Source organism: Rattus norvegicus, chromosome 9 (assembly GCF_036323735.1).
Source record: "Rattus norvegicus strain BN/NHsdMcwi chromosome 9, GRCr8, whole genome shotgun sequence".
In the NCBI taxonomy this organism is placed as follows: Eukaryota; Metazoa; Chordata; class Mammalia; order Rodentia; family Muridae; genus Rattus; species Rattus norvegicus.
The window spans coordinates 3,074,646-3,097,866 of NC_086027.1; the positions used below are offsets into that span (position 1 = coordinate 3,074,646).

At 43.5% G+C, this 23,221-nt stretch overlaps 1 protein-coding gene and 1 pseudogene across 4 annotated transcripts; one reads left to right on the forward strand and one right to left on the reverse strand.

The window, feature by feature from the left end:
* Positions 1-1,685: 1,685 nt before the first annotated feature.
* On the reverse strand, positions 1,686-4,611 carry Pcbp4-ps4 (poly(rC) binding protein 4, pseudogene 4; annotated as a pseudogene).
* Positions 3,258-16,022, forward strand: Spetex2el7 (Spetex-2E protein like 7). Of its 4 annotated transcripts, none has more exons than XM_063267832.1 (5): positions 3,258-5,038; positions 8,361-8,520; positions 9,889-10,020; positions 10,689-10,872; positions 15,231-16,022. In XM_063267832.1, exons 1-5 carry the CDS (start codon positions 4,978-4,980, stop codon positions 15,234-15,236), a joined length of 543 nt encoding a protein of 180 aa, XP_063123902.1. In that variant the 5' UTR covers positions 3,258-4,977; the 3' UTR covers positions 15,237-16,022. The 4 variants fall into 4 exon arrangements, with proteins under 4 accessions (XP_063123902.1, XP_063123903.1, XP_038940288.2 ...); XM_063267833.1 differs by having other exon boundaries at positions 4,932-5,038; positions 9,889-9,984; XM_039084360.2 differs by lacking the exon at positions 3,258-5,038 and adding an exon at positions 7,187-7,629.
* The last annotated feature ends 7,199 nt before the right edge of the window (positions 16,023-23,221 follow it).

Sequence of the window (23,221 nt, forward strand, 5' to 3'; positions counted from 1 at the left end):
TATATTCAACAAAACTGGAAAATGTGGAGGAAATGGACAATTTTCTAGACAGATACCAGGTACCAAATTTAAATCAGGAACAAATAAACCATCTAAACAACCCCATAACTCCTAAAGAAAAAAGAGGCAGTTATTAAAAGTCTCCCATCCAAAAAGACCTAGAACCAGATGGGTTTAGTGCAGAATTCTATCAGACCTTCATAGAAGACGTCACACCAATACTGTCCAAACTATTCCACACAACAGAAACAGACAGAGCACTACGAAATTCCTTCTCTGAAATCACAATTACTCTTATACCTAAACCACACAAAGACGCAACAAAGAAAGAGAACTAGACCAACTTCCTTTATGAATACTCATGCAAAAATACTCAATAAAATTCTTGAAAACCAAATCCAAGAACACATCAAAACGATCATCCATTGTGATCAGGTAGGCTTCATCCCAGGGACGCAGGGATGGTTTAATATATGAGAATTCAATAACGTAATCTACTATATAAACAAACACAAAGATAAGAAACACATGATTATTTCATTAGATGTTGAGAAAGGATTTGACATCATTGAACACCCTTTCATGATAAAAGTCCTGGAAAGATCATGTAGTCAAGGTCCATATCTAAAAATATCAAAAGCAATATACAATAAACCAGTAGCTAACATCAAACTAAATGGAGAGAAACTTGAAGTAAAACCACTAAAATCAGGGACTACACAAGGCTGCCCACTCTCTCCCTACTTATTCAATATGGTACTTGAAATCCTATACAGAGCAATCAGACAATGAAAGGTCAAACGGATAAAAATTAGAAGGGAAGAAGTCAAAATATCAATATTAAAGATAAAAAGATAGTATACTTAAATGACCCCAAATTTTCACCAGAGAATTATGTAACCTGATCAACAACTTCAGCAAACTCTCAGCTTATAAAATTAGCTTCAACAAATCAGTAGCCTTCCTCTACTCAAAGGATAAACAGGCTGAGAAAGAAATTAGGGAAATGACACCTTTCACAATAGTCCCAAATAATACAAAATATCATGGTATGAAAGCAAGTGAAAGATCTGTATGACAAGAACTTCAAGTCTCTGAAGAAAGAAATTGAAGATCTCAGGAGATGGAAAGATCTCACATGCTCATGGATTGGCAGGATTAATATGGTTTAAAAAATGTCCATTTTGCCAAAAGCAATCTACGGATTTAATGCAATCCCCATCAGAAATCCTACTAGATTCTTTATAGAGATAGAAAGAGCCATTTGCAAATTCATTTGGAAAAACCTAAAGCCGGGATAGCAAATAACAATAACAGAACTTTTGGGAGAATCACCATCCCAGACCTCAAGCAGTATTACAGAGCAATAGTCGGAAAAACTGTATGGTATTGATACAGAGAAAGGCAGATAGATCAGTGGAACAGAATTGAAGACCCAGAATTGAACCCGCCTACCTATGGTCACTTGATCTCTGACAAAGGATCTAAAACCATCCTATGAAAGAAAGATAGCATTTTTTTTTTGTCACTCAGAATATTTATTCAAACACGGGGATTGAAAAAACTGTACAGAGTGTCTGCTGCTGAGAACTGGGCCCCTGCCCCCAGGCCATAACCCCTGCTTTAGGCAGAGCCCTGTCTATGGGTTACCCCACCACCAAATCCCCCCAGAAGCCCAGCATGTCTATTCCATTCAAAAAGGGTGTCAGTGGAAGCAGCAGGATATGCAGGGGATGAAGAGAATCTTGGCCCCAGCCACCCCTCACTCTCCTTCAATTCCCACTGGGGCAGCAGGAAGAAGCCCAAAGGGATGGAGAGGACAAGAGTAGCCTCTCCCATGCACTGCACTGGGGAGGCTCCAGCCACTCCCTGCATCCAAGCAGAGGTCTGAAGGGGTGGAGCCCCTGCTCTGGGGCTGCCAAACTCCTAGAACCCTGGGCCAGAAACTGTCCCCTCTCTGAGGAGGATCTCCAAAGATGGGGCAGGTAGGGGGTGCATCCATGCATCTGGCATTACTGGTGCTTGAGACACTGTGGTGGAGTCTCCTCGGGCAGGAAGGATGTAGAGGCAGCCCCTGCAGGCGGTCCTGCCTGACCCCGCCTGTGCCTCAGTAGGGGGAGAATTTCTGCCTTTCAGCTTTCTTGTTCCCACTGGCCACTGCCATCTTGGCAATGTAGGCATCCAAGCCTGGCGGTGGCCCATGGAGTGATGTGGTACTAAGCCAGGGCAATGGAGACCGGTGAGCTAGTGATGGTCACAAGCCGCTCCCCAGCACCCTCTGCTTTGTTCCTGATCTTAATGTGTGCCCCTGACATCTGCCAGATCTCACTGATCTTGCTGCCCTGTAGCCAGATCACACAGCCAATCAGATCATTGGGAACCAGAAACTCCTGCAAGCTGGTCTGTGTGCTGGGATCCAGTCCTGGCACCACCCTGGATGATGCAAAGGGAACTGCATGGCCTGAGAGCTGCTGGAGCTTGGTGACCTCTGCAAGGGTCACTGCTCCATCCTGACCCTGGACAGAGAAACCCTGGTTCCTGGAGAGGAGGCCGGTACCTAGGGGACTCCAGGATAACAGCACAGATCTGGCACACACACATGATGATGGCGTCAGGCACCCCAGACACAGTGACAGCTCGCTCTGTGGAATTTGAAAGCAGGACCCTGCCACCTGCACCTGGGCTCCCAGTGTCTCTCGGATCTCCTTGATTCTGATGCCTGCCTTCCCAATCAGTGATTCACACTGGCTGGCAGGGATGACAAGGCGCGAGGTCACTGGTGGTCTGCAGACACTAACACCATTTGCAGGAGCAGCACAAAGGTCCTCATCCAGCTTGAAGGTCATCACGGAGACTGCATGGAAGACGGCAGCTGTGGAGCCAGTGATGGTGGTAATTCGCTCAGGGCAGGAGCCCTCGGAGATGGTGATCCGGGCATTGCTCTGCTCCTGGATTCGCTTTACAGTCTCTCCCTTCTTCCCAATGATGCTGCCCACCTCCTTCCCGTGCATCAGCATCTGAAGGGTGAGGGTGATACTAAGCTCTGGCTCTTCCTCCAGCCCCCACATCTGAAATGCTCATCCTCTCAGGCAGGGCTGGGCCACAGTGGCCTGGGAGTGTGTCCACACTGTGGTTCAGCTGGCTCTAGCTGGGGCTGTTCTGAGGGGGCAGCAGTGACAGCAGGGTGGCTGGGCCACTCAATCCCACATTGTCCCTGGGAAAGGTGGCTGCTCACAGCTGAGAGTGACATCAGCAGGGGTCCCGGATCTTCCCTGTGTGGCTCTCACCCAGCCTGTCCTTCCAGCCCAGCTTTTCTGCCAAGCTCTCCTCAGATGTCATCTCAGTCCTGACTGCCTAAAGATAGCATTTTCAACAAATGGTGCTGGTTCAGCTGGAGGCCAGCATGTAGAAGAATGCAAATCGATCCATTATTATCACCCTGTACAAAGCTTAAGTCCCAGTGGATCAAGGACCTCCACATCAAACCAGAAACACTCAAACTAATAGAAAAGAGTGGGGAAGAGTCTCGAATACATGGGCACTGGGAAAATTTCCTGAACAAAACATCAATGGCTTATGCTCTAAGATCAAGAATAGAAGATGGGACCTCATAAAACTGCAAAGCTTCTGTAAGGACAAAAACGGCAACCAACAGATTAGGAAAAAAATCTTTACCAATCTTACATCTGATAGAGGACTAATATCCAAAATATACAAAGAACTCAAGTTAGACTCCAGAGAGCCAAATAACCCTTTTAAAAATAGGGTACAGAGCTAAAAAAAAAAAAAAACATTCTCAGTTGAGGAATATTGAATGGCTGAAAGGCACCTAAAGAAATGTTCAACATTCTTAGTCACCAGGGAAATACAAATCAAAGCAACCCTGAGATTCCACCTCACACCAGTCAGAATGGCTAAGATCAAAAACTCAGGTGACAACAGATGCTGGTGAGGATGTGGAGGAAGAACACTCCTCCATTGTTGCTGGGATTGCAAACTGGTACAACCATTCTGGAAATCAGTCTGGAGGTTCCTCAGAAAATTGGACATTCCACTACCTGAGGACACAGCTATACCTGTCCTGGGCATACACCCAAAAGATGCTCCAACATACAACAAAGACACACGCTCCACTAAGTTCATAGCAGCCTTACTTATATTAGCCAGAAGCTGGAAAGAACCCAGATGCCCTTCAAGAGAGGAATGGATTTGAAAAATGTGGTACATCTACACAATGGAGATGACTTCATGAAATTCATAGGCAAATGGAATAAACTAGAAAATGAATGAGGTAACCAAATCACAGAAAAACACACTTGGTATGCACACATTGATAAGTGGATATTAGCCCAAATGCTCGAATCACCCAAGATGCAATATGTAGACCTCAGGAAGCTCAAGAAGAAGGCTGACCAAAATGAGGATGCTCCCATACCTTCTTAAAAGTGGGAACAAAAATATACATAGGAAGGGATATGGAGTCAAAGTTTAGAGCAAGGACTGAAGGAACAGACGTTCAGTGTGTGCCCTACATGGGGCCCATACATATGTGTGTGTGTATGTGTGTGTGTGTGTGTGTATGTATATATATATATATATGTATGTATGTATGTATGTATGTATGTATGTATGTATGTATATATGTATATCCACCAAAGCTAGATATGGGTGTATAGATATAAGTCCCTAGGAGGTCCTCTAGGAAAGCAGCAGTGTGCCCTTAGGTACTCTCTGTGACCTCACTTAACTGTGCCAGCTTTGAGGGCTTCCACTCTGCTGTTCTCAGAACTGGAAACTCCTGGAAGAGATGTGTAGTGTCCTATTACCTTTGTCATTGTAGGATATTAGTAGGAATACGTTTGATGGAAATATACTGTCAAGAATATTAACAAAACAATTGCTTCTTCTGTACCATCTGGATGAAGTTCCAAGTTCAGACAGTTCTGCACCAACTTCCCAAAGCCAGCAAAGTGGAGCATGAAGAAAGGCAAGTCCAAGGCATCCATTACCAGCATCCTCAGCAATGCCCCCAGGAAAGGTAAATTGGCTTTGGTGAAAGTACTGAGATAGCTGGCCCTCATACACTCAGAGAAGAATGAGCGAGGAGAATTGAGGAAGGATTGTGGGAGAGAGTAATTAGGTATAAGGGGGCAGTGAGCAGCATGTTAAGTAAATAAGAAATATATATAAATAAAAATAAAATAAAGTTCGTTAACAAAATGGGACACAATGTATTGCTGAATTAACTCTACTATGTTTACACTAGCAAACGCTTTAAGATGGAGAGAGACTGGATGTGATGAAGTAGGATGCCCTTGTCATTCACACATACTGTGTACACAGCAAAGATAAATGAAATGGAGAATTTGCAGATCAAAAATCCACTGTTCCCGTCACATCTGTGTGGCTCTGCTTCCCTTTATCAGGACTCTGGAGGCCTCTGCTCATCCAGGTCCCACAACTCACGCAAAATGCAGTCCCCTAACAGCTCTGGCCAAGTGCTCTTTTGTTCCTGGCAGACCACTGCCTCAGGCTGCAGAGGTACTGAAGGGCCAGCCTTCACCTTCAGGGGACTGCCATGTTGTTGGCCATTCCAGGCACTCTGCCACCCAACTAGAGACTTCTGCAGGGACTGTCATCTCAAAGCCAGGAGCTAGAGGAATCCAAAAGATTGGGAAGCCAACCTACACTCAGGATGTGTTGGCTACCTGAGACCATACAAGTTAACACTCTTCTTTCTGTCTGTTTTCCTTATTTGGAAGTAAATAATGTGATCATCTGTGGTGTGCACAGTAAGAATAAAATCAGTGACATGAATCATAGGAACGTGCAGAGCATGGGCTTAGTATTCTAGGTACAGAGCAAATAGGTAGAGGGAATTACCAAAGGAAACAACATGAATTATAACAATTACAAAATAATTTTTAAAAAAACACCTAGTGGGTGCTGGGATTAAAGGCCTGTATCAACTCTGACCAGCTTTGTAGGTATTTCCAATAAAAAGCAAGCAAACAAACAAACAGCCTTATTACAGTTGCAGCAGGTGCAGGAGAGAAAGCTGGGAGATATCCTGTGCTGCTGCCCCCATGCTGTGATTCTGCAGCAACAACTTCCTTGGGAATAGGAACCTGTATGCAGTGGGATCCCTTGCTGGGCCTTTCATCTCAAAAATAGGGGCTTGCCTAATCCAAAACCTTGGAATCCAGTTTACTTCAGGCCAGGAATGAAGTCAACCATCATTAGGGAAAGAGCAAGGGAAAAATTACATAGGAAAAAATATGGGCCTTAATCAGAAAAGATCCTCAACTTCTAAGGCCTCCACAATCTCCATCCCTCTCTTGTGAGCTGTGCATAGTGATGTTGTATAACTCCAGATGGTAGGAAAAGGCAGAGTTCTTCCCAGAAAAGTCATACATGATTTTCACCCTGATGTCTGTGAGGTTAGGTGGCATCTTATCACAGATTCAGCACACCCAGGATAAGAACACAGAAGCCACAGATGACAATGCCAAATGGACTCCCTCCTGAACGTATGGACCCATTAAAATTGAGGCTTAGCCTAACCTTAGGCCATTCCACTCCCTGCCCATCCGCCTGATTTTTATGTTTGCTATGAGTATAAGTTCAGCGTGTAGCCCCAATATCCTCATGATTGGAACTGGAAATTCAGGAAGAATGATATTGGAGAAGGGATGGCTATGTGGTTACAATGTGGTAACACATGGTCCAGGTTGATGTTTGTTCAGTGATGTCCAATTTAATTGTCTTGTTATATTTGTGAAAGGGAGGATGTCCAACTTAATATATAAAAGGTACAGAAATTTATTATTTTATAAATGGCCTGAAGTTGATCCATATGTTCCCAAGAAAAAGGAGTTTTTATTGCAAAAAATAGGATTATAGACCATTCATTCTGTGAAATACATGGATATGTAAATGGAAACAATGTCAGCTGTCAAGGACTGCACAGCAAGCAAATATTCCCAGGTTTTATACACTCAAGGGTCTAGAAGAAATATATTGGCCTCCCGAAAAAGGGAAAACCTTAGGAATCGAAATGTGTGTCACATGCATTGTTTCCAGTAGTAGATTTACTTTTAAGAAAAAACTCCCTCCTCCTTAGTCCCTAGAGATTTGGGTGCTAAGAAAAATCTGTTCTCTAATTCAGGGTTGTAAGCAGCTCTCCCCAGCAAAAGTATTGATGACCTCTAATGAAGCAGAGAGAAACATCTAGCTTTGGAATAGAGGTTGCCAAACAGTATTCCCAGTGACATATGAGAGACTGGAGGAAAGGGCCCCCACAGAAATTGATCCATTTGGGTAAAGCTAGTTAGCAGGTAGGCCTTAGAACTTCCCAGTGACATCATCAGTAAGCCCCTCACTGGACAATCTATTGTATCTAAGAGATCCCTAGAATCTTCTGTGATGTCACCAGTGTTGTGGTGACACCAACTGCCTTTGGGATATTCCTTCAGTTCCCTTTGGGTTCACAAGCAGGCATGTTTCGCCAGCTGCTCAGGCTATTTCGGAAGGAAAGTGTTGATCAAGGAGAGACCACACCAAGGCAGAAGGAAGATGACCTCCTCTCTAGTAAAACAGGAAGGAGGAAATCATTCTGGGGAAGGCTTGGTGAGTCCTGGGCAGAGTTGGGGAACATCCTCAAGGAGGTAGTTTTGAGATGTGCCTTCTAAGACTAGGCCTTACAAGCAGGAGCCTTGGTATTTCTCAAAGGCAAACCAAGAGTCAGGAGTTCCTGATCATTAATTTGAGAGAAAGTCAGAAAGTGGTAAGTCTTCAGTTTCTTTTCTGGAAGCTTTTTAATTGTGAGTGTCAATGAATGGCAGGAGGAGGCACTGTGAGATTAACAATGTGACCATCCATGGTTGGGAGTTGAAGCACTTCATCCTCTAGATTACTGTAGGTTACATAAGCCTCTGATGGCCAGAACAAGGAAGGATGCACCCCGGGAAATGAATTGAGTTCTCAGACACTTTGGGCTGGAACACACATGATTAGAGCTTGATGCTGCTAAGCATTATGAACTCCAGGATTATCTGCACCACAGCTGATATGAGATAACAACGTCCCAGATGTTTATGTCTCAGTCAGGTTACAACTTTCAGTGCCAGGGGTCCTGTAATAGTGAGTGTGGCACGTGTATGGCATTAGAGCTTGGGAAGAGGGACATAGCTTAAGAATCCAGTTCAAGAAAGCTTTTCTGCTCTTTCAGGGATTCACCCAGTCTCTACCATTTCCCCTTCCTCAACCTCCTCTTGAGATTCAGAATGATCTTTTCTGCCCATGGGCCATAAAATATGCAAATTCACTTGGGTTTATCTATCTATCTATTTATCTATCAGGATTTGGTAGGAAGACATCATCCCAAATTGTCATCAGTGAGCAAGAGAAGTGTCGAAAGGAACTGGAGGAACTCAAACTTGAAATCCAGAAGTGTAAATTTGAGAGGGATGAACTTTATCAAATCCTGGACTTTTATATCTATGATGATTGGGACCTCAGGTAGTCATTATGCCCAGTTACCTGTTCACTGTCTTGTGCTTTCTCTCTGCTAACCCAAGATTTCCTCATAGCACGAGAGAGTTTCACCTCTCATCCTGGATTTTAAGGAGCCTTGGCAGGCATTTGCTTGTGAGATAAGCTAGGTGCTGTGTGTTTAGGGTCAACCTCTTTTGTACTTGACCCTGAGCTCCTTGGATGAGCGTTGGTTCTGTTAACAGCTAGAAAGACCTGGTCACACTTGCTGCCTCTAAGTGAGGGAAAGAAATGCCTGTATGTCATCCCTCTTTTCCTCTGATTTTGATCATTATACACTGATTCTATGGCACCTCCATGCATGTAGTTGGGATTCTCCTTGTGTTTGTATATGGGTTGGTATGTATGTATGTGAAAGTATCTGGGGGTTTTATGCTCACGGTCAGGGAGTCTGGGGAGTTTGATGGGATCTGAGGATTTGTGTGATGGACAGTTTGCAGGTCATGATGGTATGGAAGCCCACAGGGATCAACTGAGCACTTTGCATCTTCTATTTACTTAGGTGGTAGATAGGACTCTCCTGAGGGAAGGAGGGGTTACAAATCCTCTTCCCTGTCAAAGTAGTTATGCCCTCTGGGAATTCATGGAACAGTAGGAAACAAGGTTTGAGAATCCCTGTTTTCAAAACAAAAGAAATGTCATCACAACTATCTGACCCAAGGCTCTGGCACAGACTGGAGAAAACTTCTTATGGAACTAGGCAATGCCTTCATGCTTACCTGGCCAACTCTTGCCAGTCAGCTCCTTGGACCTGGTAACCTGGCTCTGTTGTCCTGTGCGCAAGATGATAAGTTTAATCAGCACAAATAGGACCCAGTTCAAAGGAGCAAGTATGTGGCATAAACTGGCTTTAAGTAATCCAGTCAATAGTCTGATTTAACGTAATCTTTTTTTGCCTGATTTGAACTTTATTTATTTTTGACTTTATTTTATTTTATTTTATTTTGTTTTTTACCTATCAAGAGACCGTTCATTGTGACCTAGAAATGGTGATTGTGGTAATAAATTCTGGACATTTGTTATTCCCAAACAGGCATTTCACAGGCTCCACCCACTCCAGTATAGAGGGTCTTTGCAGAACCATATCTCCATGGCCTTTTAAAGAGTCTTATTTCAAAATATATGTTTGCTGATTTGCGTAGAAATATTTCCTTGAAAGAAATGTTGTTGGAGTCTCACTGTTGTGTTTTTGCTCTGGTCTTTGTGTTTGCCACATTCTTCCCCCTCATTACTTAAATTTTAAATTTTTATTGAGTTTTTTTATTTACAATTCATCTAATTCTGAAATCATGAGTTCAGATGGTTATTTGTTCCTTGGGCCATGTCCCAACACAGGCTGGATGTCGAATTGCCAATACTTCAATCCGAACATGAGAGGAGAATGATGGCTATGCAAATGATGACCAACTCAATAAGTGATGCCATGGAGAGGTACAAGGAGCTCATACAAGTGAACACTTTCTACCGGTGGGTCGCTGACAGAGATGAGAACCCAGCACTAGGCAGGAAATGCTTCTGTCCTGTATGACTTTGAACCAAACTCAGGGCTCTGGTTCCGTAGTGTCTGACTCTTAATAAGAAGCCTGCCTCCTGGCAAGGGTCTTAGATTTGTAGCTCTTGGACTCAGTTGTCCTACATGGGAAGTGTGTAGAAGACCCTCCAATTGTTATTTTCCCCATTGAGGATCCTCTAGATAGAAAGTTTTTAACCATGATGGGAATATCAATCAACTCTGAACCTGTAGGACTCTGACAGGAGATTTAAAGATCTGTGATGCATGAGAAACACATGGAAAGATTGTATAGCTATTGGGTCTTCAACTACCCCTCAGAGGGGATTTCCGCACTATGTGAAGATGGTTTTAGCACACCATAGATATATAAGCACCCATATGGACCATCTCTTCTACCTGGATTTATATAAACTGTCTTAGCGTCAGGATTTTCAGAAGTACTTTGATTCATGTGGAATGTGAATTCTGGATTTGACCCCCTCTAATTGGTGCTAATTTGTATAGTGTGGCTCTATTCTGGGGATGTCTGGGGATGAGGACCCTTGAAAGGATGACTGGACTTGCAAGAGTGACAGGCAAATAGAAGCTGGCTGGGATTTACCATTGTTTGTTTGTGGTTCAGCATCAGGCACTCCCAGCTCCTGCGTGAACAAGCTCAATTGAAGAACAATATACAGATTTTACTGAATGACAAGAGAGACCTGCTGGTGGAGCAGACTGAACTGCCAGCATCCTATGTGGAGGCAAAGAGGCTCTGTGAAGAGGCCGGAATGAACATCTGTGTCCCCAGAGCCAAGCAACAGCAGGTAGGATTAGGCCTCAGGGTCAGGTTGTCCTCATGTCTTAACATAAACATAGACAAAACACTGAAACTGTCTATTGACTTATCCATGTACTGTCCTCTGTCTCATCCAAGTGTTCATTTATGTGATGGTTTACAAGGCTTTCTGTGGAGATTGCCCTTTTTCAAGAAACGGCATGTTTGGAAAGCAAATGCTCCTGCTCGTTGAGAATCTGCAGTTTATTAAGGGAGATAGGTTGATCACACAGCACAGCACTATATGGCATTATGTGTGGAGGGTGCTATGTGGGGGCCCCTCTTTAGACTAGAACAGGGCTTTGAGGGATGAATCAAAAGCCTGGAGCTCATTTTCTTTACAGGGACCTTTGAGACTCCAGGAAATAAGTCAAACCAGAATATTCCCGGGGGAAGACCCTGGTGGAAATGGCAAAGAGGGGTTGTCATTGTCATTTGTGGTGGCTTTTGTTCTTCCTCCCCTCTTCTCCCTGTATATGAAGATGGTGTCTTCATACTTCATAGATCTTGGGTAACTACAGAGCCTGAGGAGCAGCATGTCAGTCCTGTCTTATTTGAGTGCTCCTGGAGAGTTCATATCTGGGCCTAACAATGTGAAGCTGGTTAGAAGAGCAAGGATGTGGAAAAGGTTTCTCAAAGGCTGAGGGTTGGCATGAGAGATTTGAGACTTCAAGAACAAAGTTATCCATATGTACCCCCAATTCTCACCAAGAAAGGTGCATTGCTGTGCTGACCTGCATCATAGGGAGCATGCGGGAGGCCAGTTCATGACAAGCAATTTTGTGCAGTCATTATCTAACTTAGTCCTCTAAGCTCAGGTCTTTCAACAAACCTGAAGCTTCCTGTTTTGTGCTGGCCAGCAGTCTTTGCATCACCGGTCCAGTTCCAGGTGGAGCCCTCTCTCTTATTTTCTCAACACATTCTTAAACCATTCAGTTATTTTCAAAATAAGGATTAGATTTCTTCACTTTACCTGGACAGAGGTATCCCCCAGGAAGGTTCTGGTTTGTCTTATTGGCTTCACCATGATCTTGCATGGAATCCTGTAGTGCATCCCTCTGCTGACATTGCTCTGCTGACTATATCATGGGCACGGCATTCTTTCAGGATAGATTCCCTCTCAATATTGTACACAGTGCTGCGTTTCAGAAAAGTCACTGTATGTTATTTATTTAGCCTTTTTCTGACTGACATTGAGGTTGTTTTAATATCACATGAGCTCTAATGTGATGAAAGTTCCTGGGAACTGACCATGAGTCACTGCCTTCTCTGATGCTTCCAAGGTCTTCTAAGAAGGGAACAGGGTAGTTTTAGTGAGGGGCCTATGATGAGTCAGCATAGAGCTCGATGGAGTCTTTTCCTAGAAATCTTTCTCTTGGGAATTTGATGTTGTGTTGTTTAGGCTATCTGTGCAGAACATGTAACTTACTTGTAGGACCATCAAGTATCTGCATAGAAAGGTTTCCTGAAGTGGAAATGAGTACAGGCCAGGGCAGCACAGCCTGCTTGAGTCTAAGAGACTTGTACACAGCATTGTTCCCAGTAATTCCTCACTCAACAGGAAATGTGCTGCATAAGAGCAAAGCTTTCATTTGTGCATGTGAGTGTGTATCTGTCTGTGTGTGTGTGTGTGTGTGTGTTTACCAGCAGTGGATGAGCATGTTTATGATCATGCTGTGTGTTTTTCTAATGCTGGTTGATTTTTCAAGTCTTTTCGGTATGGGAATTTATATATAGGAGCGTGGGTGAGTGTTTGTGTGTGTGTGTGTGTGTGTGTGTGTGTGTGTATGTTTGTGTGTTTTCACTAGTGAACCTGTGTTTCCCTCTATTTCCAAGTTTCATGAGAAAAGTACTCTAAGAGTTCACATTACATCCATGAAACATGAAATACAGCTGCCCAGTCATTAAGCATCTCCATCTAGCTCTGTACAGCAAAAGGACATTTAAGGTATTAATTTATTCTGTTTTCAAAAAATTCATAACAGAATTATCTTGTGAAGTCTGGGGAGGAGTGGGAAATATGTTCAAGTGAGGCATGTTTCACAGTGGTAAGAAATGGTACAGGCCTGGAGCTTGCAGGTCCCTTTTTGTAATGGTGTAGAAGCAGGACAATAAAGTCCTTTAGAAATGCAACCCCCAAAAAGAGGACACAAAAATACCTGTAATGTAGATTTTCAAGTGATTAGGGGAAAACTACTGATCTGGATTGAAATCCTTTGGAGCACATCAAAGGAAAGGAGTACAGGGAGGTAAGGGCAAGGCTTCTCTATAAAATCCATGAGTTTATGTTGCTTCTCCATTCTTTGTGAATTGTGAAAGCCCACTGGAAGGTTGTGTCACTCACTGTGTCTTCTCCAAGGTTGCTTTCCACATTGCCTGCTACCATTTCTTTCCAGCTACCTTGGCACACTACAGCTTCCCCTGGGAGTCTGGCTTGAATTTTATTCATTGAGAATTTGAGTTGCTTGGAGTTGTATCGTCATCCAGCAAAAGTCCCATAGCTATGCTGTGGTGCAAGAACAGGCCAATTTCTGGAGCCCCTTTAGGTGCACAGATAATCCAAAGCCCTCCCCTATGTTATCTGTGTAGCATTCTGCAAGTGTCTTAATCAAAATCATTTTCTCTCAGTTAATGTCAGCCTCAATGGGGTTAGGATAAATGTAGAACTTCAGATGGGTCTGGGAGTGTAAGAACAGATAGGCCTATGAGAAGCCATGTTCAGAAAGTGGAACAGAAGTTTTAGTTAACCCAGTGATTCCACCACAAGGAGTAGGTGTTGCCATTGCAACAAGGGAGCGTCAGTGTTGTAGTGGTCCCAGAGTAGCCTGGAAGGAGAATCTATCCAGATGTCCATCAGCCAAGGAGTAAAAATGTACCATAGTGCAGAGCCTGTCCATGGATTCTGATTCAGTCTGAGATAATCCATGCAAGCTTTTACTTACTCACTCAAAATATCTGTGGCACAATCACATTATGGGGAGAAGATTTGTTGATTTGGATCCTGGTTATGGAGATTTCCTATGATTCTAGCTTTGGGCATGAAGTAACTCAGGCTATGGTAAAGAGTTCTCCGATTAGAAGAAGCTGCACACTGTGGGGAAAGTCTGAAAGAGTGAACAAGAACAAGAGTCTAGTCCACCACAAACATATGATCCTTTGTTGGGGAACAAGACAGCTCTACACAGCCTTGGGAACTTGCTAAGCAAGACTGGTAATAGGGAAAGAACCCTGAGTCTATGCCGGCTTATAGGAGGCCAGCACATCACTGACTGAGCTGTCTAGAGGCTTCGGTCACTATTTACGTATCCCACTCAACATTTGTTTTTATGCCTCCAGCGTATCCTGGGGAATCTTTACATTAAGCATTAATGTTCAGGTAGGAACACAGGCTGGAAGAAGCCGTTTAAATATCCTTTCCTTACATAAATACCCTTTTTGGGTGAATGACCACCCACATGGATTTCAGCCTCACGCAGCTAAAGAGCTACTCAAAGTATTATTCTGGTACAGTTCATGTGAATTTTGGCCATGAAACAATATATATGATCCTCTGCATTTCTTGGTATTTTCTACTCCTCTCTTCCTGTGATCTCTCCGGAAAGATCTGAGGACATTTTCTCTTCTGTCCTCTCACAAATTGCCTTACACTAGCCATAGACTTACAGGGGTGCTGGTGTGTTTCTACATCACAATCACCTTTAATATTCCCAGTGTATGCTGGGAAGATTTGCATGGAGCACATTCTCAGTGATTACAGGATCTATGCACTTCCCATGGATTTGATGTGAGATGGCTTCTCTGTGTATTTGCAGGTACAGCGGTTAAAATGGAACCCAGGCAGGTTCCTTCACTGCAAACATAATCAGAACTTTCACCTCAGTTCTGGGCATGTTCTCCAGAAGGGATCCACATAGTATTCTAGGTTGCTCATACCTCTCTTTACCTCAGATTCAGACATAGCCACAATGTTATTATTCCATGTCATATACCTGGACAAGTGGGAAAATATGCTCATTTTTTTCTTAATTCCATTACAGTACATAGTCCACAGTTCAAATTCTAGCAGTTTTCTTTTATTCTTTTTTTTCCGGAGCTGGGGACTGAACCCAGGGCCTTGCACTTGCTAGGCAAGTGCTCTACCACTGAGCTAAATCCCCAACCCCAAATTCTAGCAGTTTTAAAAGCTGAGATACAGATCCAAGCCCAGGTACTCTATGACACTTGGGGATGCAGGGACTGACCTCAGCTGACAGGTCATGCTGGATTGTCCAACTGAATAGAGCTGATGTAAGAGGGAGAGCAGAATTGACAACCCCTCACTAAACCTTTTTTCCCTTGCTCTGCCAGGTCTGAAATTCTCCAGCAGAAACTCAAACATGACATAGACCAGGACAAGATCTCCCTTGGTGAGAAGTGGTACAGGAGGAGAACAAAGTGTGCACAGCAAATACACCACTATTGCATCTCATCTGTAATGTCCATAGCAATTGTGGACTGCATTTTCCTCCTTTAGTTTAACTTCTTTGGATTTAATAGGCCGTACTTTCACCTCGCCTCTCTCCAGCAAGTGTACAGTTTTGGAGGGACCCAGAGAAGTGCTGATGCACATCAATCAAGAGCTGCTGGTCATCCAGAAAGACTGTGCACGTGTAAATTTGTACTTGTCCTGATGGGTCATCCAGAAGGGTTTCATGGAGATCAGTTTACAACATTGGAAAGACTTTGAGACAAAGACTGTGATGTATTTTATACTCGGTATTGGATGGTCTTGTCCTTCATACCCCACTCTAATAGAAGAGACCTCCTTACATTCCGCTTGAAAAGATTATTACCATCAGTAACTGCTTGTCTATTATGTTCCAAGGCCAACCACAGGGTATAAGTCTGTTCTGCAAAAGGAATAGTAGAAGAATGTTTAGCACAATTCCTCTGTTTAGATTTTGGTTTGAATTTTGATTATTTTGGTTTTTTGGTTTTTCTTGTATTCATTTGTAAGTTTGGTATTTATTTGTTTTTGTTTTATTCTTGCAGTTGATTCGCTATTTTGATAAGGATATAGACTGTATATATTGACTACTCACATCTGGTTACTATTGAGTAAATTGGATGTATTCTTTTAAATAAAACAGTAATCTCAAACTCTTCACTCTTAAGAAACTTCTTTATTGATCATTAGTGTCAACATCTGAAGTCCCACAGCTATCAGGAAGGGATGGATCTCTGCATTCTCATGAGGACTGGGCATCAAATTACTTCCCAGTCAGACTGAGATTCAAATGCAGTTACACAGTCACGGTTCACTGTGTTCCCAACTCTGTGAATTTCAACTTCATCATGCATACATTACCCACTGTGTATGCTTGCTGTCAAATATATAGTTACCTCTAAATTATACTCTGTGGATGAGTGGAGAGTGTTGAACAAATTAATAGGATAAACATTAATTTTTCTGTAATATCTCCCAAGAAATATAAACATCGTATAAGGGAGTTTAAAGCAATCAGGAAGCCTGCACCCAAATCCGGTGGTGAAGAGTGCTGAACACCCAGAAATGCAGATACTCCTGAGACCACAGGACAGAAAGCCACTTCTGCCCAGCTCTGCCCATATCTCTGGCCCAATATTCATCTGCATGATGCCTCTGGAAACAGGAAGAGAGGAGCAGTCAGCGGCAGGAACCTGCTTGGTCCAGCCTGGGCCCAGAACTGACCTGCGCCCTGAGCATATTTGAAGAAAACCAGAGGCATACAATTCTCTGTATCCTGATTGTGGCTTTTTTTATTTGAAGCTCTAAACACCATGTTGTTGCTGTTAATTTTTAATTGGATATTTTTCATTTCATATTCAAATGTTATTCACTTTCCTTGTTTCCCAGAAATAAGTCTGAATACCATCGCCCTCCCCTCTTCTATAAGGTATTCCCTTCACCTCCATCCACTTTCCCAGCCTAGCAAGGACCAAGGGCTGCTCATTCCATTTGTGCCCAAGAAGACCATCCTCTGATACACATGCAGATGGAGCCATGGCACAGTCCCTGTATAGTGATTGGGTAGAGGTTTAGTCACTGGGAACTCTGCTTGGCAGGCATGGTTGTCCTTATGTGGTTGCAAGTCCCTTCAGCTCTTTCAATCTTTCTGTAATTCCTCCACCTGAGGTTCAGTTCTCAGTTCAATGGTTTGCTGCTAGCATTCGCCCCTGTCTTTGACATGATCTGGCTGTGCCTCTCAGGAGACATCTATATCCAGTTCCTGTCAGCCTGCACCTCTTAGCTTCATCACCTTATCTAGTTTGCAGGCTGTATATGTATAGGCCACATGTGGGGTAGACTCTGAATGGCCATTCCTTCAGGCTCTGTTCTCAACTCTGCCTCCCTATCCCTCCTATGGGTATTCTCCTTCCCCTTTGAAGAAGGAGTGAAGCATGAGCATTTTGGTCATTCTTCTTGAATTTCATGTTGTCGTGGGTAATTTGAGCATTTGGGCTGATATCCACTTATCAATGAGTGCATACCATGTGTGTGTTTCTGTCATTGGGTTCACTCCCTCAGGATGATATTTTCTAGTTCATTCTATTTGCCTATAAATTTCATGAAGTCATTGTTTTTGATATCTCTGTAGTACTCCATTGTGTAGATGTACCATATTTTCTGTTTCCACTCCTCTGTTGAAGGGCATCTGGGATCTTTTCATTTTCTGACGATTATAAATAAGTCTGCTATGAACATACTCGAGCGTGTGCCCTGTTGTATGTTGGAGCATCTTTTGGGTATATATGCAAGAGAGGTATAGCTGGGTCCTCAGCTAGTGCAATGTCTAATTTTCTTAGGAACCTCCAGACTGATATCCAGAATGGGTGTACCAGGCTGCAATCTCACCGACAATGGAGGAGTGTTTGTTTTTCTCACATCGCTCCAGCACCTTCTGTCGCCTGAGTTTTTGATCTTAGCCATTCAGACTGGTGTGATGGGTAATCTCAGGGTTGTTTTGACTTGCATTTCCCTTATGAATAAAGATGTTGAACCTTTCTTTTGGTGCTTCTCAGCCATTCCATATTCCTCAGCTGTGAATTCTTTGTTTAGCTCTTTACTGCAATTTTTAATAGGGTTATTAGTCTCCCTTAAATCCAAGTTCATGAGTACTTGGAATATTTTGGATATCAGCCCTCTATCAGTTGTAGGATTCATAAAGGTCTTTTCCCAATCCGTTGGTTGCTGTTTTGTCCTAAGCACAGTGTCCTTTGCCTTACAGAAGCTTTGTAGCTTTATGAGGTCCCATTTGTCTACTCTGGATCTTAGAGCATAAGCCATTCATGTTTTGTTCAGGAAATTTTTTCCAGTGTCCATGTGTTCAAGATTCTTCCCCACTTTTGCTTCTATTAGTTTGAGTGTATCTGGTTTGATGTAGAGGTCCTTGATCCACCTGTGCTTAAGCTTTGTCCAGGGCAATGAGAAGGGGATGATTTGTACTCTTCCGTATGCTGACCTCCAGTGGAACCGGCACCATTTGCTGAAAATGCTATCTTTTATCCACTGGACAGTTTTGTCTCTTTTGCCAAAAATCAAGTGACCATAGGTGTGTGTGTTCATTTCTGGGTCTTCACTTCTATTCCACTGGTCTAACTTCCTGTCTCTGTACCAACACCATACAGTTTTTATCATTATGGCTCTGTAATACTGCTTGAGTTCAGGGATGGTCATTCCCCTGGAAGTCCTTTTATTGTTGAGGATAGTTTTAGCTATCCTGGTTTTTTTTTTTTATTCCAAATGAATTTTCAAATTGTTCTGTCTAACCCTATGAAGAAATGGATTGGAATTTTCATGGCGATTACATTGAAACTGTAGGTCACTTTTGGAAATATGCAATGTTTACTCTCTTCATCCTGCCAAGCCATGAGCATGGGAGATCTTTCCATCTTCTGAGATCTTCTTCAATTTCTTTCTTCAGACACCCGAAGTTCTCGTCACACAGATCTTTCACTTGCTTGATAAAGTCACACTGAGGTATTTTTACATTATTTGGGACTATTATGAAAGCTGTTGTTTCCCTAATCTCTTTCTCAGCTTGTTTATCTTTTGTATAGAGGAAGGCTACAGATTTGTTTGTTAATTTTATACCCTGCAACTTTGCTGCAGTTGCTTATCAGGCTTAGGAGTTTTCTGGCTTAAGTTTTGCGGTCACTTAAGTATACTATCCTATTGTCTGCAATACTGATATTTTGACGATGATGATGATAACAGCTATTACCTTTGGAGGTAACATAAGTGGATCCAAGTGGCCCCTAGCACAGGCAAGCAGCGCCTTTTGCTTCTAACAACTCAGTCACTTTTCAGAGTTATATCGTGTCTTAGCAAGTTTTGTGTCAATTAGACAAGCTTGGCCCAGACTGACAGCAAAATTCAGTTGTCTTGCTTAGGAAACTGAGCACTGAATGACTAAACTCCCATGCAGTGATGTGAGTCATTCCTGGAAACAAAGACTTCTAATTTGCTTCTTCCCTCCCTTTTGAGACTTTGTGTGTAGCTACATAGTCCATTTTGTTTCTACATTCATTTCCTTTAAACTTTTAATTCCGTCATATGTGTCTGAGTGACAACATGTGCACATGACTGTGCATGCCCTTGGAGGCTGGGTGTCAGATCTCCTGGAGTTGCAGGCAGTTTTAGGCACCCTGACATGGGTGCTGGGAACCAAATCAGTTCCTCTGCAAGAGCAGTACTGACTCTTAACCTCCGTGCCACCTCTCCAGCCCCAACTACCCAATAAATTTTAATGAGTTTCCTTCCTGTGTGAGTTAGCCAAAGGCACTGGGCCAACTGCCTTACTGAAATGGGTGGTGATTAGGGTCAGCCAAAGTGCTTTCTGAGAGGAGAACTCACAGCTGAAACACTCACAGGTCTTTGTACCATGTAACCTCACATCCCCTTCCTGCTTCCAAACTCTGCTAGAGTCCACTGCAGTTTCACAGAAACCTCCCTCCAATGCCGTTTGGTGAGGAGCATCATGGAAAGGCCCTCTGTACCATTATGTTACAATATGATACAGTCAAGGACTATGTGCTGGACTATGAGATGACCTAGAACAGAAATAATTCAGCAGGAACAGAAGCTTAGAAATAATGTGCAGGAGCGTAAATCTTACTCTCAGGGTTCCCTGGGAGATGGGAAGAGATGGAGCTCTTTCCACTGCTCATGGGCTCTGAGCCAATTACTCCTTGACCTCCAAGTGGGTTGTCCCCTCCTCATTTTATAGCCCAAGTCCTGCTTGTTCAGCTTTAACTGCCGGGACATGCATAGAGGTTTATGCAGTCAACACTTAGTTTCCTACACAAATGATCTGGAGATGTCAATGTCAGTCTGAAGCAAGCTGAGTTGCCTCAAAAGATTTGTTCAGAAAAATAACTGTCACGCCCACTTTGGCCAGCAAGGAAGACGCAACATGGTTGGATTCTTCTCAAAAGCCTTTACTGCAGGACACCTTCATTGTTGACACAGGGAGGCGGCGGTGGCAGCAGCCAGCCCTAAGTGTTACAGCTCTAAGTGTTACAGCTCCAAGTGTTACAGCTTCAAATGTTACAGCGCCGAGCGGCAAAGCTGCTCGTCTTATATACACAACAGTATGCTAATATTCTTTCAGGGATTGGTGGGGCACGAGTCACCCCACTGTCATCCCAGCTACTTGTCCTCCAGACATTGGCGCGGATTGAACTTGCATTAGCATAGTACCGCCCCAGCCAGACTGAAGTCAGGTGCAAAACCACACACATGCGCAGTACTGTTGTTCACCACAGGAGGGCGCCAGATTCACCTCATCACACAGCTGCCCTGACAGGGGACAAGCCCGCGCATGTGTGGTAAGTTATTCACATTCGGACAGGGCTGGCTGTAGGCGCCATCTTTACTTCTCCGCGCAGCTCCCTACAAATAACTTTCAAAGGTGATTGGTTTGCATTGCTTGAAAGTGCATCTAGCTTGGCATCTGATTTAACCATGCTGCTTAAGACAACACGCCAATTAAAAATGTAAAAGTGTATGTAGCGATTCAGAGTAGCCATAGCAAAAATTGTGACCATGGTCTCCAGACGAATGAAGCTCCCCAGTGCCTACATCAGCCTAAATTTTCTGTCCAAAATTCTAGGCTTTTAGAACACAGAACTGGCAGAGGCCTTTAGGAGTACTTGAGTTTAAATCCTCATGGGAGGAGAGAACTGATTCATGCAAGTTGTCCTCTGATCTCCACAAGCATGCCATCACTTGTACACACGTGCATGATCGCGCGCGCGCACACACACACACACACACACACACACACACACACACACACACACACCTCTGAGATGCCACATGAGAAAGGAAGCACCTGAGTTCTGGCTGTTGCCCGCAGACTGGTACACAGCACATAAGATTTCCAATGGGAAGAACACCCAGGACCAACCAGAGGACAAGTCGGAGTAGGATCTGGAAGCCCAGGACAGGTACCTTGCAAATGAGTCTGCCTGCATGAGACAGCACATTAGTAGACCAGGTAGCTGACCACACTCAGGGGCCCATGCTGGAGGTACTATGCCTGGATCATTCCTGCTACATCTCCTGATGCCAGTGCGCCAAGGCTGGCCTGCTACACCAACTACTGCACTTCATGGCCTGACTCTTGATGTAAACACCAAGTAGCATATGATGTTCGTAAACTGTTTTGTTGTCTCCATACACACTCACGTCCTTGACCTGCAGAGAAATACTGCACAACACAGCAACACTGCATACCTGGATTTCAGCAGAAAGAAGTGTGTGACTCTGCCCCATATGACTTCAGGAGACCAGCACACAAAGCAGAAGCCCCGATGGCCCACAGACATTAAAGGACTAAGAGGAACGCAGCAGCACTTTGGGCTTGCTCTGTGGGTCAGTGGTGTCAAGAAGGCATTGAGTTTAACACTAATTATTTTTTAAGTGGCATGAGCCAAGGACTTCTTCAGCTCATTGTGGACATTGAGATGTCTATTTCTATTATCTAGGAGTAATAGAGGCTGTGGAGGTTGGACTGGGCAATAGAATGTGGACAGAAGCCAATGCTACTTGTGCACTTAAGCACGTGGCTAAATTAAACTACTCAAAAGCCAACCAGAAGCTACCAATGATTAAAATTATTTTTAATTTAATCAATTAAGTTAAAATTAGTTTTAATTAAATTAATAACTTAATATAAAATATTTTCAACATCCACATATATAATAAATAAATTCGAGTGTAACCATATTTCCTCTGTTAATAGCCCCAGGAAGGTAAGGAAGCCATATAGAGATTTATTTCTCAGCTTATATGAATCATGCTGCTAACCTTGCCACATTGAAATGTTTACTGCCAGTTTTTATCTTAGCAATTGTTTCCCACAGTTTGAATAAGGTTTCTGTAAGATTTCAATAATGTGTCACATACCTTGGGAGGATAATGCTTCCCTAGGAGCCATGAAGTATCTAAAAATAACCTCGGCATTATGATTGAGAAATACTCTCTCAAGTTTGTAGTCAGGGGAAGTCGAGACACCTCTGAGACAATGTAGGCTATGGCTTTGGTTGCCTCCCAGAATTTGAAGATCAAACTCTATTGCTGAAGACATGACACCCTTTGGACACAGGACTGGGAGGATTTGAGCTCATCCCCAACAAACGACTCTCATTGTCAGAAGGCACCGAGAAAGTGGAGTGTTTGGTCGTCCTATCTAACCGCAAAGCCCAGAAACCACAGCCCTGGCTGGATGGCAACATTTCCACAATGGTGAAATACTGGCACCTTTATCTCTGGTGTCATGGAAGGGTTAATGATCTAAAAGTCTCAGAGGAGCTGGAAAGCTCTGGCTAGGAAAGTCAACAAGCTGTTAACATCTGTGGGCAGTTAGGTTACTGGACGCTTCTGATAAGGTCATCATGTCAACCTACGTTGGCATTTACAAGTCCATGATGGAGAGGAACGGATGTACACATGGAATCTTCCACTGCTGAAGTTTCCTTTCTGCTCTAAAAAACCCTCAAGTCTCCTCCACTCCCCTGGAGGGACCCTATACTGTTCTAGTGAATGACAGCCTGCTTCTGTTGAGGTTGGCAACTTCCTTGTATTCATGTTGCCTCCTTCTGTCCCATCTAACATTTGGTGTTGAAACTGGAGAGGAATTTAGGGCTCCTGTGACCCCCTCCCCTGGTTGTCGTTTCTCCATCACCTCCCTTTGCTGACACCCACCCACTGTGTGGTTTCCTTGGCTTCCTACAAGCTGAACAGCTGCCTGTTGCAGTTTGAAACCTCTGGGCCTTGGGATTCTTTTTCTACCTAAGATCCACATTCTGGGCAT